The sequence below is a fragment of the Leptopilina heterotoma genome, unplaced genomic scaffold (assembly GCF_015476425.1).
Source record: "Leptopilina heterotoma isolate Lh14 unplaced genomic scaffold, ASM1547642v1 Lhet_278, whole genome shotgun sequence".
Taxonomy (NCBI): Eukaryota; Metazoa; Arthropoda; class Insecta; order Hymenoptera; family Figitidae; genus Leptopilina; species Leptopilina heterotoma.
In genome coordinates, this window is record NW_025110986.1 from 3,841,531 (window position 1) to 3,864,044 (window position 22,514).

Below are 22,514 nucleotides of genomic sequence, written 5' to 3' on the forward strand. Positions count from 1 at the left end.
CCTCATCATTACCCGTGTGGAAATTTTCTAATGGCTTTTTATTGGTTCTACCTAGATTTCCCCTTTATTAACTTGGTCCTAGCTTGTTTATCCTTGTAGGCCCTAGGTTGAAACGTCACGCTGTTCTAGCCTGGTTCTACCTAGAGAATCTAGTTAGGCCCAATAAAAGGAACAGTTTAAGTAACTATTAAAAAAAATTATTTATTCTTATTTATTATTATTGAGATTCATTATTTCATCTTTTTTTTACCTACTTTTGTTATCATGTAATTTATAATACTTAATTTCTATATGGGGCAAAATTTCTCAAGTGTACCAATGTCAAAATTGCAAGTTGTTGTATCGGGCTAATATTTTCACAGTATTTAGTACTATGTATGAGTACTTCAACCACCAAGTATTATGAAATTTTATAACAAATTGTAGAGGGGGGAGGGGGTTGAAGATTTTGGATAAGTATGAACAGTGAGTTTTCTAAAAAATCGTAGCTTCTATATAATAAAGCAAAAAAAATTTTGACCTATATGTTTTTGGTAGGTTTTTTCACGCTCTTTCAAATGGTGAAAATTTTTTTTAAAAATTTTCAAAATTTAACCCTTTTTTTGAAAATTAAAATTTTTTTTGATTTTTTTTTCAAGAAGGACCCTTTTTTTTTCTTTTTTTTTGTACCAAAAGAAAGCTTAAGATGTGTACTTTCAATAACTAAAACAAAAAAAATGACGTTTTTTTTTTGTTTTCGAATTATTAATTAATTAATTAATAAAAATTAATAAAAATTGAAATATTTTACAACAAAATAAAGTTAACGCAATTCTGAAGTTACTACTGTAAAGCACTACAAAATCCGCATCCAACGAGTCCAATATGAAATATTTTGGATAAATTGACGTTTTATAAATAAATATTTATAAAAATTAATTAACAAATGAATATCATTTATAAAAATAAAGATAAAGTGTAAGTTTTTTTTTACACAAATGTTTATACAATTCTACTTTAAAAAAAAGGTATTCCAGTTATTTGCAACAATTGTTTAAATAAAATATTCATCACCTTATGCGTGTGTTGCGCTGCATAACTATCTTCCCGGCTTAATATTATTTCACATTTTTTATAGAATATTTTTTTATTTTTTACATTTTTGATGTAAGAAAAGATTATTTCTTTTTTACATCAATAATTTTTTATTATTTTAATATTATTTATTGTTATTAAATTATTTTGTAATTAATTTATTAGGAGTTACGTAAAAATTTCTTGTTGATATTAAAATAATAAAAAATTATTAATGTAAAAAAGAAACCATCTTTTCTTACATTAAAAATGTAAAAAATAAAAAAATATTCTTTCGAAAATGTCAAATAATATTAAGCCGGGAAGATAGTTATATAGCGGAACACACGCATAAGGTGTTGAATATTTTATTTAAACAATTGTTGCAAATAACTGGAATACATTTTTTTAAAAGTAGAATTGTATAAACATTTGTGTAAAAAAAAACTAACACTTTATCTTTATTTTTATAAATGATATTCATTTGTTAATTAATTTTTATAAATATTTATTTATAAAACGTCAATTTATCCAAAATATTTCATATTGGACTCGTTGGATGCGGATTTTGTAGTGCTTCACAGTAGTAACTTCAGAATTGTGTTAACTTTATTTTGTTGTAAAATATTTCAATTTTTATTAATTTTTATTAATTAATTAATTAATAATTCGAAAACAAAAAAAAAACGTCATTTTTTTCGTTTTAGTTATTGAAAGTACACATCTTAAGCTTTCTTTTGGTACAAAAAAAAGTAAAAAAAGGGTCCATCTTGAAAAAAAAAATCAAAAAAATTTTTAATTTTCAAAAAAAGGGTTAAATTTTAAAAATTTTTTAAAAAAATTTTCACCATTTGAAAGAGCGTGAAAAAACCTACCAAAAACATATAGGTCAAAATTTTTTTTGCTTTATTATATAGAAGCTACGATTTTTTAGAAAACTCACTGTTCATACTTATCCAAAATCTTCAACCCCCTCCCCCCTCTACAATTTGTTATAAAATTTCATAATACTTGGTGGTTGAAGTACTCATACATAGTACTAAATACTGTGAAAATATTAGCCCGATACAACAACTTGCAATTTTGACATTGGTACACTTGAGAAATTTTGCCTCATATACTAACAGAGAAAAAATCCCCACACGTTGAGAGTTGAACGCACGACCCTAATATTCGTAAACCGATAACCTAACCACTTAACCACGCTTTCTCGGTACGATGCGTTGCATGATACTTCAGGTTATTCTTGTCATCATAAGTCATATTAACTATTCCATTATAAATGCCTCAAAATAATAAAACTGAAGTCAGTAACATTTTCGTTGACGCAAAATGAGAAAAGAATTTTTTTAAAGATCAAGATGCAAATAATTTCTGATAAAAAGAACTTAATTGTTCTCTTCATTACACCCTACATAGATTTTTAATCCAATTGGGGAGGGAAAGTCAAATTGTTATTGAAAAATTGAAGTTTTTATATTTTATCTCATTTCGATGACGTAAACGTTGGAAACTTCAGTTTCATTCAACAAAATATGATTTTAACAGAAGTTAACGAATCCGTAAACGGTTTTAAAAATTTAACTTGAAAAATATATTGTAACGAAAATTTTAATTGAGTTAATTAACTAAAGCTTAAATCAAAGCTCATGAAACTTTAAATAAATCTTTAATGTCAGCAGTTTTTCAATGTTGGGCGCAAAAGTTAACTGAACATTGCATGAAGTAAATTTTTTTTTAATTTAAATGAATTTTATCTCTAAAGGAGGAAGTTTAAAGAAAATTTTAAGAAGTTTTGAAAAACTTAAAAAATTAAAGAAAATTGTAAACATTCATGCAATGTTAAGTCAACTTATGCGCCTAACATTGAAAAACTGAAGACATTTAAAGATTTATTTTAACTTTCATAAGCTTCGGAACTAAGGATATGCTGTAAATATGCTGGTAGCCAAGGAAAAACCAATATCATCTTTAAATTCAACTGGTAAATTAGTAAATTTGACTATGTCATATTTTTATACAACAGATTTAATCAGTAACTTATATTTTACTAATCGAATCAGTAACTTTCTACTAATTATCAGTAACTCAATTCTGATAATAGCAATAAGTAGAATTCTACTGATAATTATATGTCAAATTTTACAAATGCAAAGTTAAAAGTAAACATTTCAGTTTAATATTGTCTCAATATTGCTATGAGATGTTTAAATATTACTTCAAATTACACATAAACAATTACTGATACATATTTTTAAATATATTTATAACTTATAATCTAACAAGAAGCTCTAGCTATTACCAAGCTTTTTTTTTTTTTTTTTTGCTTAGGGACTTTTGGGAAATCTGCTTACAGATACCTTGGATTCCGCACTCCAAGGTTATGTGGGGTTGGTGTGGCTGCCACGGAGCTGACCACCCTATGCATTGAATAATACTGCTGTCAACTGGGGCTACTTTATGTACGAGGTATATTTAATAAATAAAATTATTAAAAAGAACTTCTTTGTCAAAAAACCAAAAATAATTTAATTAAAATCCTTAAAACGATTAAAACTTCAACCGGTGAGGAACATAACGGCAAAAAATTAACTTTAATTAATATTTATAAGTTTTTCAAATTAGTTTTAAAACTATTTCTCTCGTTTCTCTAATAACTTGAAAAGTGTATTAGATATTAAATTGCTATTCATTTAACCTTAAAATATTAATTTCAAGTTTTTGAAAAATATCATATTCAAAACGTTTAAAAAAGCTCCTATTGAAATGATGAGATTCAAAGTTATTTACATGTGTTTAAATGATAGTATTATAATTATCATAATGTATTATTGTAAAATGTATATTTAAATAGAAAAAGTGTTATTTATTTTCTGAGTAATATAAAATTTGAAGAAAGGTTGTTAATTTTTAATAAATCATGATTTTAGCAAAATCTTAATGTTTTATTTTACATTTTGTTGTATAATATTTACAAAATTTTTTGTTTAATATCTTATTCTTTTTTAATTTACTCTGAAATATCTACACAAAAGATTTAATGAATAAGAAAGGATCAAAAAAATGTTTACGTAACATTATAAAAACAGAAAGATCAATGAGTTAAAAAAAGCATTTTGATGCACAAAATAGCCCCAGAAAAAATATTTACTATTTACTATCAGCTTGACATAACCAGAGAATTTTATTTTCATAACATTATAAAATTAGCGCATAAAACTAATTTCAGAAAAGTATTCACAAATGAAAGCGTTACGATCAACAGTAATACTGCGTGCTTCTGCATGGTTGACATAAAGACATTTTAAATTAAGCACCAAAAGTAAAGGCGTGTTTTTTCGAATATTAAGGTGTTTTTTAATAAGTCAACGGTTGCCGAAGCACTGAAATATAAAAGGACACAACTATGTCTGTCCTCTTCTATAATATGTGTTATTGTAGCAACTGTTGATCCATGAATTTGCACCTTCACACTGTACGCCACAGGCGCCACGGAGCTGATATTTTATGTGACACCACGGAGCTGAAATTTGACATTTAAACTAACCTAACTCCGACAATTTTGCAAAATAATTCTTTTCTTTGGGCAGATAATTTGTTTCTATTGTAATCTTCAAAAAAAATCGTAATAATTACAACAGAGAGTGTTTAGATTAAAAGAATAGTAATACCACGGTACTGATCACTTTTTTTGTGACCTTCACATTTTTACAAAAAAAATTGTTTTTGAGTGTAGAACTTCCAATTTTTTAACCTTTTTTTTACTGATATTTGTTGCTAATGGAGCTTATTTTAGATTGTAATTCTCAGATAACATTAAAATGTGCCATAAACAGTTAAGGTATTTCTCCGGCAAATCGATTTTCGATAGAATTTTTTGAAATTCTGGGAAAATGCTCCTTTTTATATGCTTTATGTGTGATAAAAAACTCAATACTCCTTGCGATGCTAAAAATTGATATATTTTGCTTCAAAGTTTCAACATTTAACATAGGAATCATATGCTGAACGTAGAAAAGTGACACATTTTTATTAATATCTAGAAAACTACTCGATAAATAATTCTCAAAAACTAGTATGTTGTAGGCATAAATAAAAGAAATAATATTAAACAAATTTCAGTGTAAGTATCGATGCTCATTTTTTAATTATTATATTTTGAAAGTCGAAACTCAAGTGATTTTCCATTGAATTTACTGGTGCAAGGAAAGCATGCGGTCGCGACTTGGCAACACTTGCGTTTAAAGCACTTGAAAAAAGGCGCGAAACTAACATTCGTTTCAATTACTTTTTCAGATTCAATTTTAAAAAAGTTTTCTTTTTTCAAACATATTTATATATTTATTTATTCTATTAAAACTTTTTTAGTTATGGGTAAGACTCCGTCAGAAAAATTACAATTTGCATGGGGTCTTCGGATTATTCTGTAATTTAGTGAAGTTGTTATATTTGATAACAAAAATAAGTGTACCAAAGGATTTTTAAAAATTTTCAAAATTGTAAAAGTTACGCCATTTTGAATTTTTTTATAAGATTTTTTTCAAATGTGAATATTTCCGAAACAATTTAACGGATTTTAATAAAATTTAAATATGTTATAGTTAAAATCATGTCCTTTCAGAATTTTTTAAAAGAAAAAAAAATTTTTTGTTTTTTTCAAAAAAAAAAAGTAAAAAAAAATTTTTTTAATCGATTTATTAAGCACGGGACCGATTTTTGAGTATTTTTCGATATATAATAAAATATTTCTTATAATTTCACCTTTCATTTACAAAAAAGAAAACGATGGAGACTTTAATAGTTTTCGAGATATTGCAATTTTTGTGGAAGCGCGACCACGTTTCAGTGCCAGCGCAGTATCTTTTACCCGGGACGCTACACAGTGGGATTTTTTACACTTTACTCTTCAAAATTGTCTAGAGCCTTCAAATTTTATTGGATTTTAATGTTCTTGATCTTAAATGAAAGAGGATAAAATTTCTAAGAGATCTCTTTAAACCGATTTTTGAATTTTTAATTGTTTATTTATTTTTTTGTTACTCAAAGTTAACAATTTAAAATATTTTTGTATAAAATACTGTTTATTTTTTATTTTTCCATTGCACAAGATCGAAATCAATTTAAATTAGTCTAGTCTGACCACCTGACAAATAATAATGCATAATACAGTTTATTTAAATTGTTAAAAAACAATTTAAATTAACAAATAGATAACTTTGGTCTTTTTTTTAAAATTGTTTTTTTGTTGACAAATTTATGTTTATTTAAGTAACGTATGTCTATTTTGTAAGAAAATGATTTGAAAGTTAACAATTATCATTGTTATTAATAATTATATAACCATCAATAATCTATTTTCTTTTGCATTTATAAACATTTCCAGCATTTTTTAAACTTTAAATATTTATATCATATGTACATTCTTTTAAAAAATTAAAAAATTTATTAGCTCAAACAATTACATTTGTTATAAAGAAATTATTAACTTTATAAACAAATAAATGGCTTATTTCTGCAAAAAAATAGAACCTATTTGAACAAATTTAACATTTTAAAGCTCTATACTTAAATATCGATAACTTTTGAGTATTGTTAATATCAATGATAATCATTAACTTTAAAATCATTTTTTTACAACGTAGACATGAATTACTTAAACAAACATAAATTTGTCTAAAACAACAATTTTTTAAAAAGACCAATATTATCTATTAGTTAATTAAAATTGTTTTAAAATCAATAAGTAAATTTTTTAAGTTTTTGAAAGAATGTACATATGATATAAACATTTTAAGTTTAAAAAATGCTAGAAATGTTTATAAATGCAAAAGAAAATAGATTATTGGTTATATAATTATTAATAACAATGATAATTGTTAACTTTCAAATAATTTTTTTACAAAATAGACATACATTACTTAAATAAACATAAATTTGTCTAAAAAAAAACAATTATTTAAAAAAAGACCAAAGTTATCTTTTTGTTAATGTAAATTGTTTTTTTTAACAATTTAAATAAACTGTATTATGCATTATTATTTGTCAGGTGGTCAGACTAGACTAATTTAAATTGATTTCGATCTTGTGCAATAGAAAAATAAAAAATAAACAGTATTTTATACAAAAATATTTTAAATTGTTAACTTTGAGTTAAAAAAAAATAAATAAACAATTAAAAATTCAAAAATCGGTTTGAAGAGATCTCTTAGAAATTTTATCCTCTTTCATTTAAGACCAAGAACATCAAAATCCAATAAAATTTGAAGGCTCTAGACAATTTTGAAGAGTAAAGTGTAAAAAATCCCACTGTGAGGCGTCCCGGGTAAAAGATACTGCGCTGGCACTGAAACGCGGTCGCGCTTCCACAAAAATTGCAATATCTCGAAAACTATCAAAGTCTCCATCGTTTTCTTTTTTGTAAATGAAAGGTGAAATTATAAGGAATATTTTATTATATATCGAAAAATACTCAAAAATCGGTCCCGTGCTTAATAAATCGATTCAAAAAATTTTTTTTTACTTTTTTTTTGAAAAAAACAAAAAATTTTTTTTTTTTTTTGAAAAATTCTAAAAGGACATGATTTTAACTATAACATATTTAAATTTTATTAAAATCCGTTAAATTGTTTCGGAAATATTCACATTTGAAAAAAATCTTATAAAAAAATTCAAAATGGCGTAACTTTTACAATTTTGAAAATTTTTAAAAATCCTTTGGTACACTTATTTTTGTTATCAAATATAACAACTTCACTAAATTACAGAATAATCCGAAGACCCCATGCAAATTGTAATTTTTCTGACGGAGTCTTACCCTTAAATAACACAGGCACACAAAAAAATAAAAAAGTCAAAACCCAGAGGTTACACCCCCCTTTCCCCATGTTTTTGGGGTCGCTGAAACCGAATATGACCATGAAAATTTTTTTTCATCGGCCATTTTCCCGCTACCACCCCCTTACACCTGCTCCTGGGGGTTGGAATTTCAGTTTTGAAAAAAGTGGAGTAGGGTGTCTATTCCTATGTTTTTTGGGTTAATAATTAATAATAATTTTTTTTCAAATAAAACGAACCGATTTTTGGGAGATTGAAAATTAAATATTAATTATCAAAAATTATTGCAGGGGGTTGTAGGATGTTGAGGGTGGAAAGGATTTGATTTTGGTAGTCTTTTTTGGTTTCGGCGACCCAAAAAACGTAGGTTTAGACACTACCGTAATCGACTTTTCGTGAAAATTCGAATTTCGACCCCCCACCTTTCGGGTGTTAAGGGGGTTGTAGGGGATTAAGGGAGGGAAGAATTTGTTTTTGGTAGTCTTTTTTGGTTTTAGCGACCCAAAAAACATAGGAATAGACACCCTACTCCACTTTTTTTTAAACTGAAATTCCAACCCCCGGGAGCAGGTGTAAGGGGGTGGTAGCGGGAAAATGGCCGATGAAAAAAAATTTTCATGGTCTTATTCGGTTTCAGCGACCCCAAAAACATGGGGATAGGGGGGTGTGACCTCTGGGTTTTGACTTTTTTATTTTTTTGTGTGCCTGTGTAATTAAGTAATGAAAAAGCTTTTTTGAATTTTAGTTTATCTATTAAATGAACATATTTTACATTGACCTTTTTAACACTTTAATATTCATGATAATTTTTTGAATTTTTTTAATCCGACTTTCACAGTTTCAAATTTTTTTCGAAAAATTTATATCACAATACCATTAATTAATTTAGATTCTACATTGAATAGAGATTAAAACAAGACCAAGAATGCTAAAAAAAGTTAATTAGTTTTTGAGAAATTAAAAAGTTACGAAAAGCATGCAAAATCCAGTATTTTTTCTGTATCTGGCAGAATAGTCAACGAATATTCTTCGATCAGGTGTCAGTCTTTTCATAATTTAATTAGCTTTCAGGAAAAAAATACAAAAAAAAATATCTTTTTAAAGATATTTTAAAAAAATTAGAACGAACAAATGAAAATTTTGAAAAGTTACTTTCATATGTGAAATACAGTTTTTCTACTATATTTCTTACAATAGTGATTGAATAATAAATAATCAAACTTTGTAGAAACTTGCAGTACATCAAGTTGTGTTTGGAGCGAAATCATTTCGATTTACGATTTTTAAATAAATTAAAATTATTTATTACGCCCCTTAGCCATTATGTCCCGTTCCCCTACTCTCTAAATCTGAATATGTGAAAATTCACATATTTGTACGTTATAAGTCGTCTTCTCGATCAATAAGTGCATATGCACTTATAATAAGTGAAATTTCACTCAGAATAAGTGAAAAATTCACTTATTTATAAGTGTATATGCACTTATTGATCGAGAGGACGACTTATAACGTACAATAAGTGAAATTTCACATATTCAGATTTAGAGAGTATATACGTGATTTGTAAATATGATATCAAATGTATGATTAAAAACATGTAAATCCGGATACAGTGGATGTGATAGTTTAATTCTTATAAGAAAAACTTTAAATTTACTAAAGATTTAAAAATGAACAATTAGATAAATATTCTGCATGATTTTTTTAAAAGAACGTCCAAGCGCCTAAACTTTTGGAAGGGCCTTCCGGCAGGACGCGCCTCTGTACATTACGGCGTGTTGTTGGCAGTACGGCAACCGTCCTTCAGAAAGGACGAAATTTATTTTTGTAAAAAAATATTTAAATTTTATAGAATATTATAATATATTATTTTATACCTTCTAATGTGATAAGAATGTAAAAAACCATTTCCAACAAGATAGGACCAAAAATTAAAATGTAAAAAAGGGTCAGACAAGACCAACTGTGTTAAACAAATTTCATTGATTTTCTAAAATGTTAAAACTTTTATGAATATATTTTAGTTATAACATTTTAGAAAATCAAAAAAAAATTTTTTAACCCTGTTAAGCTAGCCTGACCCAAAAACTTAAAAAAAAAAGTTTCTATTAAAAAATGTTGTAGAAAAAAGTTGTTTGTATTTTCCTAACCTAATATAATATAAAGTTGAAAATTTGAAAAAATTGAGTTTTCAAAATTTTGAAACTACTGTATTTTTTGTATTTTTCAACGAAAATGGCTGGTTAACGAACTTAGCCATCATTTTTACACTAACTTTAAGAGAGTTAAATTTAAAAACGATCCGATAAGTTTTTCAAAAGTTATCATGGGAACAACATTTTGTGTCTTCAGACAGACAGACAGACACCATCGCCAAACCATGTTTTTTGGGTTCAGGGGACCCCAAAACGTAGTGAAGATTTTATAAAATTAGCAAAAGTCAAAATTTGCATAAAACTAATACCTTCTCATATGATGAGAATGTAAAAAATTAATTTAATTGGAACACTCTGTTAAAAACAGAATGTGATAAAAATCAGACAAAGATAATATTTGTCTACGTTTGAGAATGCAAGCGTCTCTTATTCTTATATAGAACTGGTAACACAACTTGCTAACGAGAGAAAGAAACTTCGGCGCACCCTGGTGGCACTTATCCAAAGTAATTTCGAGCATATACTTTGAAGCAGCGCGGGACATTTCAAAATCGAACACCAGGGTGCGCCAGTGCTTCTTTCACTCACCAGCAAGTTGTGTTACCAGTTCTATCCCAGGTAGAAAAATTTAATGGAAGCCTAGATATATGCTAGCGCCACCACTGGAATTTGTATGGCAGTTTATCTCGCCGACGTCTTCTAGCGCCTTGCATGGCGCGAGCATTTTCCGCTAGAATGCAACATAACCTAAAATTTCTGTTGCATAAAGTGTCAGAGGTGTTTGTTTTTATTTTTAAAGTAAAAGTAAATGTTTGCTTGAAGAATATTATGGCATTTAAAAACAATAATAGTAAGGAAATGTAAGTATTTATATATTTGTAATTTTTATTAAATTTAAATATAAATTAATAATGTATTAAAAATTTCTTGGTCTTTCGTTAATTCATATACATATTTATAAAATAATTTTTAGTTTGTGAATGTTTTATTCGACCTCTAAGGAAATTTTAAAAAATATTTTTAAGTAATTAATCTAACAATTTATCACCAAGAATAACAATAAATACTTTTGATGAATTAAACATATTAATTTCTCTAAATTCAAATTAGAAAACGTAACCTCAAACTGGATTTATGTTTTCTTTATTTTTAATTGACCTCTCAGAACAGTTTTGTTGGTTTTAAACTTTTAAATAAGAACTTAACTTTTGCAATTAAATTATAAGTGATTTTTTAATAATGATTTAGACTTTGGGAGATAATTTTCATAAACTAATATGTATATATAATTCCACAAGTTTAACAAGTGTGATTACATTTATTAAAACGAAACGTGTAATTAATTCTTTAAATATGTATAATTTCCATTGTAAACAGATAATTAGTAAATGTTTTTTATATATACTTTTATTTAAAGTCATCAAATGAAATGACATATGAGAATAATTGTTTAATTCGCAAAATAAATTTTTGGCAGGTGAGGTTATGTACATTTATTCTGTTATGTTCGCATTCTAGCACTGCGAGCAGAATGCGAGGAAGGTGCTAGAGCACAAAAGTGTTTCAAATGCTCTCAGCGCCACTACAGCGCAATGGCGTGCGAGAGTGGCACCTTACTAGCGCCACCAAATTTTTCTACTAGGGATATAAGAAGAGACGCTTGCATTTTCAAACTTAGATAAATTTTGTCTTTGTCTGATTTTTATCACATTCTGTTTTTAACAGAGTGTTCTAATTAAATTAATTTTTTTTTCTTTAGATTAATAATTTAATTTTTTTTTTGAAAAATTTTTGCTATGTGTTGGTATTTGTAAAATATTGATTTAAAACGTTGGTTCAATATTGGTAACCAAGGAATAACCAAACATTAATTTAATTTTAAAGCATTGGTAAATAATTGGTCATTAATATTGGTCCAATCTTTGTTACCAATGAATAACCATGGCTTGGAAAGTCCGGCATTTGCCTTGGCAGCCAATAGTGATCCAATATTGGCTGCCAATGCTTGGCAAAGTCGTGATCATCCCAAGACTCTGGCAATAATAGCCCGATATTAGTTGCTAATGTTTGACCAAGAAAAAACTGTTGGCAGCCAATATTTGTCCATTATTTAGCCAATGGTGAGCATTGGCAATTTCCCATTGGGATATTATGAATTTTAATGCATTAAAATATAAAAATGATGATTAAGATTTTAAATTTAACAAACAGCTAGATTTGCGAAATACCCTGATACACCGTTCTTAGTGCAAGGCCAGGGTTGCTACAATTTTTCTCAAATGAAATTCCCTGACTTTTCCAGGTTTTCCAGGTCTCAAACGATATTTTTCCATACACATTATAAGTGTGATTTATATCCAAAGTAATTTATTAATTAAAAAGCAAAATTTAAGCAACATATGTAGCATATTTTATTGTTATATTAATCACTTCTAGAAAAATAACTCAGTTTTAAACATTTTTTAATTGGCGAAAATAAATTATTTAAAAACTTTATGGTTTTCAGAGTGTTTATTATTTAAATCTGCAAATGGTTTAAAAATTTTCATTAGTTTTTATGAATAATTAAATTCTTTTGCCGAATTTCTTTAAATTTTTAAAAATAATGTTTTTTTAATAATTTTAATTGAAAATTTGGGAAATAATTAAATTAGACAAAGAATTTTTTTAACTTTTTAAAAAATAATCTTGTCTGTTTACAATTATAATTGAAAATTTTACTTTTCAATTTTATTAAAATTTTATTGATAATAATTGATTTTCTGCAAAGAATTTGACTATATTTTTTACTAGCTGTCGTGCCCGTCTTTGACGGGTTTTAGTTTCTACGAATACATTCAATAGTGTGTCTACCAGTCTCGAAAAATGGGAAATAGCGGGAAATTTAATTTGACCGGAAAAATAATAATTAGCTACCATTAACTATTTAATTAGAAAAATATTACTATTTTAAATCAGTGATTGACTTTCTATCATCAAATAATTTATTTTTAATTAATTAAAATGCAGAGAACAATGTTAATCAATTATTTGTAGAAATTTAATTATTGTATTATAAGTTAATCCAAATTTCCACCAGTTTTTGGAGTTATAGTAAAGTCAAATTCGAACTAATTGTATCATAATTGCTAAAATCTAAAATAAGACCTATTGGTCTTATTTTATTAAATTTTATTGCAGGCTGAATTCACAGTTTTTCCCGATTAAATTATATATGATGAAAAAAAATTTGGACAAAGTATACTATGTATTTTGACGCGCTGAACACGAATCCGTAGTCCGTTTTGCTCCATCAGGTCAGGATTTTTTTCTAACCTCAAAAAAAGTCGGATTTTGAGAGATAGGCGATTTTTTTTTAAATTAATGGATTTACTTCAAACTTGGTATCTGGGGGTTTTTTAGGTCGCTGATTACGAATCTGAAGTTAGATTTTCAAAATTTGATACGTCTGATTCAATATTAAGGAATTATTTTAAAAATATTTTTTTTAATTCGGCCGCCATATTGCATCCGCCATTTTAAATTTTGAAAATTTAACTTCGGATTCGTAATCAGTGACCCCGAAAACCCCTAGATACCAAGTTTAAAGTAAATCTTAATATTTTTTCAAAATTCGTCCGCCATATTGGATCCGCCATTTTGAATTTTGAAAATCTAACTTCAGATTCGTAATCAGCGACCCAAAAAATCCCGAGATAGCAAGTTTGAAGTAAATCCATCAATTTTTAAAAAAAATCGCCTACCTCTCAAAATCCGACATGTTTTTTGAGGTTAGAAAAAAATCCTGACGTGATGGAGCAAAACGGACTTCGGATTCGTGTTCAGCGCGTCAAAATACATAGGGCTAGGGTATTCCGGTCAAAAGTACATGACACTTTTTTTGTGGGGCTGTGTAATAGACACCCTGTTTAACTTTTGCCTTTACAATGCTCAAAACATCCCTAAAAGTTAAATCTAGAATTAAAATAACAAAACTTTTTACTATATAAGTTTTTTCCCAGTAGCATAATGCAAGTATCGTATCACAGGTATTCTTGAATTCCTGCAGTATCAATTTTATCATAAAAAATCTCCATTTTTAATATTTTCGAAGTTTTTGCAATTGAAAAATTTTTGATTAATTAGATAAACAAATAATTCTAAATTCCATTATTTTGACGTCAAAAGGTTATCAGAGACCCCAAAAATACTACTGAATTAAGCTTGATAATAATTGGTCTGCCAATTATAATTTTTCAATTTTTTGATATTAAAAACATTTTTATACTCACATAGTTATAGGACAGTATTTTTTTCAAAATTATGCTAAAATATGACTAAATAACATGTAATATTTAATTACGCACGGAAAGAAATTTCATGACGCGAACGAGCAATATTGGGAATATAATTAAAATGAAGAACAACATAACCCACGTTTGGAATTAAGCTTAACTACATTAGCCGAAAGTTTAGCCAATTCAGTGATAGTGAGCTTTGGTTGAGTGCAATTCGTCAGCCATATTGGAACTATATGGAAACCTGCCGCTCCTACGGCTCCTACCCAGAAATTTTTTTGACAGCGTAAATATCAGTTTTGTGTTTTTTTAGTTTTAAAACAGTATTAATTTCAATAATTTACTTTCATATGGTTATAATTTGAAACATACAATTGAAAAAAATTAAAAATCATTTTAGGGTTACGTTGTCTTTCAAGTAAAATTCAATATCGCGATTCTAGCGATAATGCCAATATCGCTCGCTCGTTTTTGACGAAATGTTTAGCTGTTATGGCGAAAAATTTTTCCATTTCGGTTGTACTTTTTTTTCCGTGCAGAATGTTTAAAAGATATACATTAAAAAATATAAAATTTGGAATTTTTTCATTTTTTTAATTTATTTATTTTGAAATATTATTTTTTAATTTAATTTATTGTTATATGCCTATCTTTAAAATCATTTATATTATTAATAAATTAAAAAATTTATGCTAATCTGCAAAAATTAAAAAAAAAATTTTTTTGAGTTTTTTGAAAAATTTATAACTTTTGTTCAGCTCAATATTTTTTTATCAAATATAGCTAATATTTTAAGTTAGACCAAGACCTAAAAGATTGCCAAATTTTACTTCAATCGGTCAAGACGTTTTCAAGTTATACGCGAACAAAATTTTGCGGACATACATACATACATACACACATATATACATACATACATACATACATACATACAGACAGGAAATTTTCTAATATCATTTTTGGATTCTCCGTTGTTCAAATAAATAAATTATGCTAGAAAAAATTAATTTCGCGCAATGTACAGACAAAAGTCTGATTTTATTAATATAGATAGATAGATAGATAAAAGTAATTGAATCCTTCCAAAGAATGCTATTATTATTTATGAATATAATTTAAGGGTATGTCCAAGTTGTAAAATGTAAACAAACCAAAAGGTAAACAAACCAAACACAAAAATCGCACTTTTGTAACAGCCATCTGTCTTACAAAAATTAACATTTTTACAATTTCATTTTTGGCAATGAGCAATAAAAAGCAATTAGTTAAATAACTAATTAAAATGACCAGTAAAATAGCATTTTTGACGCGTCGCGAAAAATAAACTTCTTGAGTATATCAACCACACTGACGATGAAGAAGTCCCATGTCAGCGATTGGACCTTCAACATGTGGAAAGGGAAATTTTTCCCTTTCCTTATTGAAATTACAAGAGAAAGGGTAAAAACTTCTTCATCGTCCGTGCGGTTGATATAGTCAAACACTTGAATTTTTCGCGACCTAAAACTCTGTTGCTCTCTGCGCAAGCGCAGAGTGTACTAAGAATGCATTGACAGCACCATATGTGGAAGTGCACTTTTTCTTTTGAATGAAACTTAGTTGTTTTCTAATTTTTTTTAGCTATGCAAGGCGTAGTTACCAAATAGAATACGTCAGTTCACCATTTTCATAAAGAAAATATGAATTTATATTTATGTACGAAAATGAGACGTCGTGCAAAAATGCTTTCAATACAATTTTTTTTTGATTGATTCAATTAGTCACGTTTAACTACCTACATAGCACCGAAACTTTCCTAAAAATTTATTAAAGATTTACTCGCAAGCTTCGAAATATTTAAATGCAAAGTTTAGTGAAAATTGTGTAAAGATTTAAATATCCCACTTCAATAAATCTTTAGCGCGAAACTTTCCTGAAAATTTAAGTTAAATTTTCAGCAAAATTTTCACGAAAGTATAGTCGAAAATGTAATTCAAATGTTCAGGAAAGTTTCAAGCTATATTTTTAAGAAAATTTGACGATAAACATTTTTTGGAATGCAAGCAAATCTTTAATATACATATTTAGAAAAGTTTCGGTGTTTTGTAGATAATTTTTCAGTTATTTTTAACTGATTCAGAAGCAAAAAGTCAGTCACTGATGATTGTCAGTTAAAACCATGATTTTTAACTGATTCAAATTAAGAGAATATATTATTTATCATATTATAAATAATATACCAATAGATGTTAAACAGGTACATAATAGATATTAAATAGTTTAAAGCATTTTCAACTTGTTTTATTTAGAAAAAGTGACATTGTCACATATAATTTTTTATAATCTTTGATTTAAAAGATTGTGACATAACACATGAGTTCACCCCCCCTCCCCCATGTCACACTTAGTCACAATTCTCAGACCCCCTCCCTCCCCCTAGCCGCGTGACGTATTATGTGTACGGTCCCCTGGCATATTTCCGGTTTTTCCCGGTTAGTAGACCAGTTAACAGTCATTTTTCACTGATTGCCCAATTAAAAAGTTACCGGAAATTTGAGTCACGAATATTTAAAATTTCAGTTATTTTTTAATTGGTCAATCAGTGAAATATGACTGAAATTTCAATCATTTTTCATTGATTTTCAGTGAAATTTCACTGATTCAATTCGCGAGAATAGAGTTACTGAAAATCAGTCAAATTTTACTGATTCAGTTTTAGATAGTGTAGAGAAAAAAGTACCAAAGGGTACTTTTCATAGTAAAATTCAGTAAAATTCGCCAAAAATGAACATAATTTTAACAGAAAATTATTTTCCAGATGTTTTCTCATTTTTTCCTGACTATTCCCTGACTTTTCTATACAAAATAAAATTCCCTGACATTTCCAGGTTTTCCAGGTTTCCAGACATTGTAGCAACCCTGAAGGCATAGGGTTATTTGGTGTAGGCTCAAATTTCTTAAAGGAAAAACACTATCTTGTTATTTGTTTATAGTACAATTTGTAAATTTTGTCTATTCCACTAAGTGGTACTGTAGTCCCCATAGTAAATTTTTTACCGTGTACGTTACTACAATGTTTTTATGCTTATGACAATGCGGGGTCCACTGGACCCCGCTTGCCCGTTCGTGCCGGTAAAAAGTTTAAACACCCATGTGGCATCATGTACCATTGGAATATGAAAACTATGAAAGTATTTGGATGTACTTTTAGTCTATTTAACAGAATTTCTAGGATGAACTCATTCTTTCATACGGATTCGGAGAAATTTGAAAAATAGATACTTGCGGGGTCTAATGGATCCCGCTTTCCCGCCCAAGGGTTAAGAAAGTTCTCCGGCTTCAGTGGTTCTCAATATCAACCTAGCTTTGTACGAGTTTATATTTTAATAAATTGCTTCTCCTTCATAATAAAAAGTTGAGAACACTTTCGTGTCTCTCTTCCCCTCTGTCCGGCGCAGAAGCAGGGATGTCAGCAGGCGGAGGACTTTTGATCCCACCACGCCGCCAATTCTTTTCCCACTATACCTACCGGCGGAGGAAACGGAGAATACACGCAATGCCCCCAGTTTTCGCGTCATGGTAAAATCACTTTGTAAAATTGCATAATTTACATAAAAAATCAAATCGAAAAATTATTTAACATTAATAAAAAGCAACAATAAACACTCCTGAGTAAATTAACAAAAGAGAAATTAATAAAAAAAAATTTTTTTGTTTTATATGTGTTACAAGCATGAAAGTTGCATAGGGAATCACAAAATTGTCACAATCGAATCATAATATATTTGCAATAAAATGAATAATTAACTATAATAATCTTCGTATTCTTTCATTCAGTCTGTCCAGAGCGTGTACATTCTGTCCGCAGTGAGAGAGAAAGGTTGATAGAGAGAAAGAGAGGTAAGTATCGCCTGTCCTTTTAGTTTAGAGTAGGAGCGAAAGAGAGGCGAATATTATTATTATAGGGTCAAAATAAGTGAAACCGACCACTTGAAAAATTTTTATCTCCAATTTTCAAGTTATCTATGATTTTTAGTAGATATATGAGTACACTTTTTCCCCTTAAAATATTTTTCAAAAAAAAAATTTATTTTTGAAGTAATTAGGTATTGAAGTTTTAGGTCATTTTATTTTCATTTTATTATTACTTTGAAACAAATAAAGATAATTAAGTAATTTTTTTTTTAAATTAAAGCTTAAAGTCTATACTTTAAAGATGAAATAAAGCGATTGCTAAAAAATGAAAATTTATAATTGTTATTAACAATTCTTTTAAACAATTACAAATTGAAGAATGTTCTCAATGTTTTTGAAAGATTAAATTACGATATATTGATGCGCAAAACTATAAGGATTCATTTAAAAAAAGGAAAAATGAGTAACCTCCAATATTATAGAAATTGTGTAGATTTTGCTGACAAAATGCAAGCAAAAATTGACTCAAGTTCCTGGAAAAAGATAAAATTGCAAACGAATAAATAAGATCTTCTTTTGTTTTGTTAGAAACTTCACGCTTTCAAGCGGATTTTTAAGATTAAAAATCGATTTTGGCCTGCATTTTGGCAGAGAAATCTACACAATTTCTATAATACTGGAGGTTACTCATTTTTCTTTTTTTTAAATGAATCCTTATAGTTTTGCGCATCAATATATCGTAATTTAATCTTTCAAAAACATTGAGAACATTCTTCAATTTGCAATTGTTTAAAAGAATTGTTAATAACAATTATAAATTTTCATTTTTTAGCAATCGCTTTATTTCATCTTTAAAGTATAGACTTTAAGCTTTAATTTAAAAAAAAATTACTTAATTATCTTTATTTGTTTCAAAGTAATAATAAAATGAAAAATAAAATGACCTAAAACTTCAATAATTAATTACTTCAAAAATAAATTTTTTTTTTGAAAAATATTTTAGGGGGAAAAAGTGTACTCATATATCTACTAAAAATCATAGATAACTATTTCCTTATTGGCTAATTATTTTTCTTTTTTCACTCACAGATAGATTAAGGAGTAAAAGAAAGGCAGATCGAGAACGAGGTATGAGTGAGAGGTATAAATTTTATCGTTGTTCCATAAACCAAATGGACAATTTTTCATCAATTTTTGACTCCTACCCCGCCTCCAGTTGTGAACAATCGCAAATATTTTAAAAAACTAATTCGTATAATTATTTAAGATTCAATTATCTTCGAACAATGGGTAAGGCTTTCTGAAGTGTACCGATGGTTTTTTAAGCCTGTTACGCGCTGTAAAAAAGACATGGAGCGTGCAGTTTCACGGGCGGTTGCACTGCCGCGTTACATGCGTTGAATTGGTTTCAATTTGTTAGTTAATGCTTTATTTATTAAGCATTTGACACATAATTTCGAAAATTTTAATTAAAATTAAATTCAAAATGGCGGATTTTTTATAGTGTCAAGAATACTCTCCTAAAATAATATTGCAAAATTCGAAGTAAAACAAAAATTATACATCCTTATTCTTCGCCATTTCAAAGATGTTTTTGTATGCGGATAAGCAATCGTATGATTTAAATGTTTTCTCATTTGCATTTTTTAAAAAAGACAAACAAAAATGTATTTGGTGTTGCTGATCAAAAATTAGATATCAAATTTTCAAAATTGAAAATGGGGGATCCAACATGGCGGAAAAGAAAATTTTTTTATTTTAATTTTTTTTTCGTTTAATTTTTTTTTTCGTCCACCATATTGTATCCGCCATTTTTAATTTTTAAAAAATTATGTCATATTCGTAATCAGCGACCCCAAAACCCCCCCTAACGATTTTCAAGCAAATCCAATGATTTTAAAAAAAGAATGTCCGCCATATTGGATTCGCTATTTTGAATTTTAAAAATCTGATTTAATATTCGTAATTAGCGACCTCGAAAACCCCCGAGTAACGATTTTCAAGCAAATCCGATGATTTTTTTTTAAAATTTCAAAACTTATGAACAAAAACTTAAAATGCGTTTTTCTCAAAATGTCTTTTTTTGATCTGGAAAGAGTGATATCTCGAGTTCTTCTAAAGCGATTTTAAAAAATCAAACGGCTTTTGATTCAGCGTTATCATGCCTATAAGTGGAACCTCAAAAACTGGAAAATTTCCAACTCTCTTTATTTTATAAGGGAAATTCTGAATAAAAACACCTTCTTTTGCATATTTTAGAGAAAAAGTACTCTAAAAAAAGGGGGGGGGGGAAAGAAAATTCCACTTTTTTGAGGTTCCACACCTAAAGAAATATCTAACGAAGAGAATGTCCTTGTTGCTTAATATAATATTTTTACAAGATTAATGATTAGGTACAATTTTATTGTGTCATTTAAAGAAAAAGAATAGATATTAATCTTATTTAAAATTTTTTGACAGTCTTTATTGTGAAAAAATTGATGCAATATCCAAATTTTCATTTCGACAATTACACAATTACACCTCCATTTTTAAAATAAGGATTTTTTTTGCAAATGACCGACAAAATGGCCCCTTTTCATTTTTTTAAAGAACCAATGAAATCTATCAGTTTAATTATCGATAAATTAATGAAAACCGCAAATTCCTGGTAATGAGAAAATTATGAAAAACATGTTTCCCGACATGAATTTTTAGGGAAATAAGAATTTAATGTAAGTGAAAAAAATTTTAATTTACTTAAAATAAAAAAACCTTTTAATTTTTACAACTCTTTTTAGTTCATTTATTTTATATTTTGACTGACTCGATTATAAGATTGCAAACTTTTTTTTTATATAAAGATACTAGTGCACCAATAGAACCTTTTGCGACAACGTCATCGAATTACGAAAAAAGTAGCTATGGTTCCTCGAAACGTCCAGAAAAGAAGAAAGAAAGTGCAAGAAAACTTGATATCTGCATTGCAAGTCTTAACTACCAAGACAGAAAATCTGGTATTTCAATAATTATAGAAAAAATTACTATTTACATGAAGAGAATAATTTAAGAAGGGAACCAGTCAAATTTTAACTTATTGAAATTATTACTGTTTGCCCCATACGCTCATTTTGAGTATAAATGTTAGTTTAAAAATAAGGTATACTACACATGGTTGTTTTGAAATTCTAAACAACAGTTTTGACAATCTTGCTATTTCGGAGATATTGACATCTGGACGGTTTGTCCCACTCTCCCCAAATATTATAATATTATTTTAATGATTAACCCATTAACGCCTAAAATAAGAAAATTCTTTGCGCAAATTCAACCTATACTTTTATGAATAAAACAGATTATATTTTATACCGCAAGTATATTTCTTATAGGTATTGAGTGTGCTCTTTTCGATTCCGGGGTGAAAAAAAAGAATTTCGTTTAAAACAAAAATTAAATATAGCGGTTTTATCTTTAAAAACAGAAAAGAAATTTCATTTTTTCAAGTTTGGTTATTTTTTTACCCATTTATCCATCCAAATATTTGGATTCAGTAACCTCAAAAACATAAAATATGATATCTGGCATTAAAAGAAATAAAAAAATTTAGCAAAGTTGTGACACGAAAACTTTATTTTGACTACTCTGCTAAGGAGTTAAACGTGCGTGAATAATATTCAATTTTCATCTATAGAGGCACAAAAGTTTTATACTTTTAAAAAAAGTAAATTAGAATGTAAAATTTAAAGATGGCGGACCAAATATGGCTTAAAATATGAAGGGAACTTTGAAAGGGGTGGTGACTATTTTCCAAAATACTAAAATGTAACTAAATTCGCCTAAGTTTTCCTACTCGAAGGCTTTTGGGGTCGCTGATTACTAATTTAATGTTATTTTTAAGAAATTCAAGATAGCGGATTTAATATATAGAACAAAATTTTTTAAAATTTATGCAATAAACCTTAATTTTGTCACTCGGGAATTTTTGTGGTTGCTGATTACGAATTCAATTTTAGTTTCCCATAAATCAAAATGGCGGATCTAATATGGAACAGAATGTTTACTTTATGCAATTAATCTTAATTTTGTCACTCGGTGGTTTTTAGGGTCGCTGATTACGAATGCGATGTTTGTTTTCAAAATTTCAAATGACTAATATAATATGGGAAAGAGAAATTAAAAAAAATTTTCTATACACGCTCGCTGGTCGTGAATCGACGCAAGTGCTAAAATAATTGTCAGTGAGCGCTCCTATGACATTTACAGCTAACTGACTGGTATTAGAACTCTCGAGTAACAAAATTAAGGTCAATTGCATAAATCT

General features: G+C 27.8%; 1 protein-coding gene across 1 annotated transcript in view; it reads left to right on the forward strand.

The window, feature by feature from the left end:
* LOC122504074 (mucin-17-like) overlaps positions 1 to 3,554 on the forward strand; it is a 1,014,141-nt gene extending 1,010,587 nt beyond the window's left edge. The window contains exon 8 of the mRNA XM_043614969.1: positions 3,385 to 3,554. Within this exon, the coding sequence (XP_043470904.1) occupies positions 3,385 to 3,488 (104 nt within the window). The 3' untranslated portion in view covers positions 3,489 to 3,554. The remainder of the gene's footprint in view (positions 1 to 3,384) is intronic.
* The last annotated feature ends 18,960 nt before the right edge of the window (positions 3,555 to 22,514 follow it).